The sequence below is a fragment of the Mesoplodon mirus genome (genome assembly GCF_964341445.2).
Source record: "Mesoplodon mirus genome assembly, chromosome: 19".
In the NCBI taxonomy this organism is placed as follows: domain Eukaryota; kingdom Metazoa; phylum Chordata; class Mammalia; order Artiodactyla; family Ziphiidae; genus Mesoplodon; species Mesoplodon mirus.
In genome coordinates this window covers 62,281,602-62,286,107 of record NC_138995.1, presented here as the reverse complement: position 1 = coordinate 62,286,107, position 4,506 = coordinate 62,281,602, and the positions used below count along the sequence as shown (strand labels likewise).

The window sequence follows — 4,506 nt, the reverse complement described above, 5'->3', positions numbered from 1 at the left end:
GCTTTCTCTCTGCAGCATGCACCGTTCCCAGCGGCCTCAATAGCGGGATGCGGGGGACTCAACCTCAGTCGCCGAAGTGTCCAGAGGAGCCCAGCGGGGCCAGGTAGCCCCTGAGCCCTGCAGATCAGCCTTATACCTGGCGCTGGCGTCCAGGAGCCCAGACCCCACCCTGTCTCTTTCCTCGTCCTCACAGGACCCTAGGTGTTGTGCACCTCTACTGTAAGAATCAGGGTGCTGAAAAGGCCGGGCGGGGATGCTCCTTCTCCGGTAGAGACCAGAGCTATCTATACCGGGGGGCGGGTCGAGGGAGAACCTGAGTGGTGGCCCAGCTTCGCAGAGATTAAAAGCCTGAGCCTGAGACTCGTCAAGAGCAGCGCCCGGGTGCCTGTGTGTGAGCTCCGTCCCCAAGAGGGGGTGTCGGGCCGGGAGGTGGGAGTCGCGGCGGGGAAGGCGGGTCCACACCGACCCCGCCCCGCGTCCCAACGCAACGGCGCAACGGCGTCCATTGGCTGCGGCTCCGGGGGTCCCAGCCAATCCGGCCGGGAGGGTCGTGTTTTTCCTGGGCTGGGACCCTCGAGACTCAGAAGCCGGGGGTTCCCCGGACGGAGCCACAAGCACGACTGAGCCAGTGACCCGCTGACATCAGCCTGGTGAGGGCAGCACGGGTGGGAACGGGGGCTGGGTTTCGTGGTAGGGGTCAGGAGCTGAGTGCGGGTCGGAGCGAGGGGCGCCCCCTAGGCCCCACGGAACCCCATCCCTTCCCGCAAGGGCCGCCGCCTTCGTGGATGTTGGGTATTGATTGCCCAAAGCCCAGCAAGGGGAGATGGCCAACGCCACCCTTCGACCCGCGCTTCCCCAAGCAGAACCAGACCCGTAACTGCTACCAGAACTTGCTGGGTAAAACCTCGCGGGCCAAGTTAGGGGGAGCGGGTGAGAGAAGGTGGGAGGCAGGAAGGGGCGCGCCCCACCTGAGGACGAGGAGAGGGTCCCGGACTCGCCGCGGGGGCGGAGACCTTTGGGGTGGGAGGTGGAGCAGACCACGGTCGGAAGGGGCGGGGCCTACCTGGGAGGGGAGGGGGCTTGTATGAAAGGGGCGGGACCTATCAGTGGAAGGTTGGGGCCTATTCTGGAGGCGTGCGATCAAGTCATGGAAGGGAGGGGTGACAGGATAGGACAGGCCTTGCGGGGAGGAGGCGTGTCTGCGGCTGGGCCTTTCTGGAGGGCGAGGCCTTGGCGTGGAGGGGGCGGGGCGTGCTTGCGACCACGCCCACCTGCCCGCTCCGCCCCCGCCTTCCCAACACACACACTCGGCAGACTACCATCCCTGCGTCAAGAGGATGAACCGCCGCGGGAAAAGCACACAGCCCTGCGAGTATTACTTCCGCGTGTTCCACGCGCTATGCCCCATGAGCTGGGTGAGCGGACAGAGGGGCAGCGCACAGACGGGCCGGGAGAGGGAGGATGGGCCGGCTGAGTTGAGCAAGCGCCCGCTCCCCACCTTCCTCCCTCCTACCCCCCCACCCAGGTGCAGCGCTGGACCGAGATCAAGGACGGGACTTTCGCTGGCAAAATCTAACGGCCTGAGGGCGGCTTCTCCGAGGGATCAGTATCAGTGTCATCACCCCCGATTCTCTCGTCTGGAGAATGGGCCCCACCACCCCGAACCCCGCCCCATCTTTAAGCCACAAATAAAGCTATGTTATTGCTGATATTTCTTCTTAATGTCTGGTCGGTGAGGTGCGGGGGCGTCGGGAGGTCCTCCCTGTCTGTGCCCTGCAACCAACACTACTGGTTCTAATCGTGGGAGGGGTGAGGGAGGACTGGGCTCCATCAGGGCTGGTATGGAGGGAGGACAGTCAGGGTAGGAGCAAGCTGAGCCCCCCTCTCCCACCCCCTTCCCACTTTCCCCCCTCCAGCAGGCAGCAGTCTCTTCTCAGCAGGGTCCCCCTTGGCTCTTTGAGTCCCCACACTTGCCCACCAGGATGGTTCCAAGGTCCTCCTGCCTCTCAGTCCCCACACCTACCTGTCACCCACGTCCTCCCTCCACCTCTTCCTTCAGGATCCTCTTCCCCTCCTGGACCACCTCCCCAGCTGGCTCCTGGACTTCCTGCCCCACCCCTTCCATCCCATCTCAAGCTCCAAGGAGTCTTTTACATACCACCCCGCGCTGACCCCATCACTCCCTCCCCTGCTCCCGACCCTTCCCGGCTCGCCACCACTCCCTCCCTCCCCTGTCCTCTCTGACTCCACATCCCTCCCAGCACATCCCCAACCCCATCACCGTGCTCTGCACTGGTCCCCTAGGTCTTTGGAGCGCCCTGTCCACAGCCAGGAGTAGCCTTTTCTCCTCTGATCAAACACACGTCACTTCAGACTCTCCTGCCAGCCCGTTCCTGACTGCGAGCTCCTCCAGGACGCTCAGAGCTCCAGGATATATTCTTCTTCGCTCCCGCCCCACTCGGGCTCTGGGCCTGCCCTCAGCCAAGCTCAGGGACCACAATGCTGAGATTCATCCTGATTCCAGATGCCCCTCAAAATGTCACCTCTCCAGCCACCTCCCCCCCCCACCCCCACCCCGCCCCGAGCCAGGCTGAGGAGTGACCCTTGACAGAGCTCGGAGCCTGGGGCTTCTAGCCTGCCCTAGATGGGCATGAGTCCTGGGCATGGGGGTGGCGGTGGATTTGACTTTCTGCCTGAAGCTGTCAGCCTCCTGGGGCAGCCTGGACCCCCAGACTCTGCCTGAAGTGATCTCATGAGGTCTCCATTCAACCCCAAGGTTCAAAGGTGGCTATTACTAATCATATGACAACTTACTGGGTGGCCCTGGACAAACCTCCTGACCTGTGTTATCTCAGTTTCCCCAGCTGTCAACAGAGATGGTGCAAAATCCCATTATCAGGAGGGGTGGAATGATGGGAGGGGCTGGGTGAGCTCGGGGGGGTGGGGGGGAAACTGGCTCCATCCACTCCCCTCACCCCCTCTATGCTGCCCTCATCCCCCTACCCAGGGCACACCCCAGATGTGCCATCTCCCAGGATGGCTCCACCCGAAACCTTGGCCCCGGGCCCCCTCTCTCAGACCACAACCTGAGAGGCAGAGGGGCAAATGAGGGCATGGGGTGTGGACTCAGACAGACAGGATGGAAGCTACAGGAGGGGGTGAGTCGTTCGTGTGACCTCCCCCGACCTGCAGACCTCTGGCCTGCACAGTGGTGGCGCTGCTGCAGGGAAGAAGGAAAGCCGTGATGCCACGCAGGCCAGGCAGCTCTGAGTCACCGAATGAACGGGGCTGTTGGCTGTCTGGGCACTTGGTGAGGTCATCCAGGTGGCATCCAAGCACAGGGCCTGACACCTGTGCAGCCACAGCCAGCCTCCTGACCTCACCCGAGCGCCAGTGCTGGCAGTGAGTCCGCGCCCTGTGGGCCAGCAGCCCCTCCCAGGTCCCCCTTCTTTCCCTCTGGGGCCAGGATCCCTGCCACCGTCCCTTGACTGCTCCTGGGACATTCTTAGACTCCTGGCTTCCCTTCTGGCCACCACTGCCCTATGGATGCCTGAACCCAGGGCAGGGCCAGACCCACTTTACCTCCAGCTGGCTGGGCCAACACTCTCAGGCCCCAAACTCTGGCTCTGAACACCTCTTCCTAGGCTCCTGGGCCATCTTCGCCCGCCCACACCCTGAAACCCCCAATGTCAAGCTCACTGTCCCGAAACAGCCTCCCGGGACAAAGGAAACTGACTTCCCCATCCCTCCTCACAACCTGCATCCCTGCTCTCCTCCTCCTCTCCCTGCCGCCCCCTCCCAGCCCCGGCCCATCAACCGCACACTTAACCTCCCTCTGCAGCTCCGTCCTCCCAGTCTACTGAAGGGGTCAGGTGCTTCCCGGTCCAAAATCACAACACCACTCGGTGCCCTTCACCCTTTGCTCCATGAACCCTCCAGGCACTGCTCGGGCCCTCGTCTCCACCCCCACCCCCCATCCCATGGAAGCCACTGCTCAAACAAGCCCTGGGTCTCCAGTGAGCACGGCCCCAGCCTCCCCTCTGGTGTCTGCCTCTTTCCCATCCCAAGGATCTCAGAGCCTGGCTGAGCTCTGAGAATGGGTTCGAGTCCTGACCCTGAAGCTTGCCAGCCTTGTGGCCCCAGACAAACTTCCCAAGCCCTCTGCGTTGTGGCCTTCTCACCTAAAATACAGTGATAACAATACCCAGACTTCACAGGGCCGTGGGGAGGGTGATGCTGTGCCACAAGCCAGGACAGTGTGCAGTGCAGCTGTCCTCAGGGTGTGTGGGTTCTCTATGTAAATAATTTGAGGCACTTAGAGTCCTCACGTCGGCCCGATTCTGGCGCCCAATACCATGTTGGAGGTGGGGGTGACTGATCGTCAGCTGCCCTCCTGGATCAGCAACCCCAGGATGACCAACACCATCAACAGGCCCCTGGAGCTCCTCCAGCCATCTGGTCAGCCCCATGCACAGGGTAAAAGCATCAGAGAGCTCCCCCAAGGGG

General features: G+C 62.7%; 1 protein-coding gene across 2 annotated transcripts; it reads left to right on the top strand.

Moving 5' to 3' along the window:
• Positions 1–481: 481 nt before the first annotated feature.
• Positions 482–1,709, top strand: COX6B2 (cytochrome c oxidase subunit 6B2; the record flags this gene model as incomplete). 2 transcript variants are annotated; one of them, XM_082607141.1, is made up of 4 exons in its annotated part: positions 486–650; positions 769–897; positions 1,315–1,415; positions 1,526–1,709. In XM_082607141.1, exons 2-4 carry the CDS (start codon positions 786–788, stop codon positions 1,574–1,576), a joined length of 264 nt encoding a protein of 87 aa, XP_082463267.1. In that variant the 5' UTR covers positions 486–650; positions 769–785. The 2 variants fall into 2 exon arrangements, with proteins under 2 accessions (XP_082463266.1, XP_082463267.1); XM_082607140.1 differs by having other exon boundaries at positions 482–650; positions 1,315–1,709.
• Positions 1,710–4,506: the final 2,797 nt, after the last annotated feature.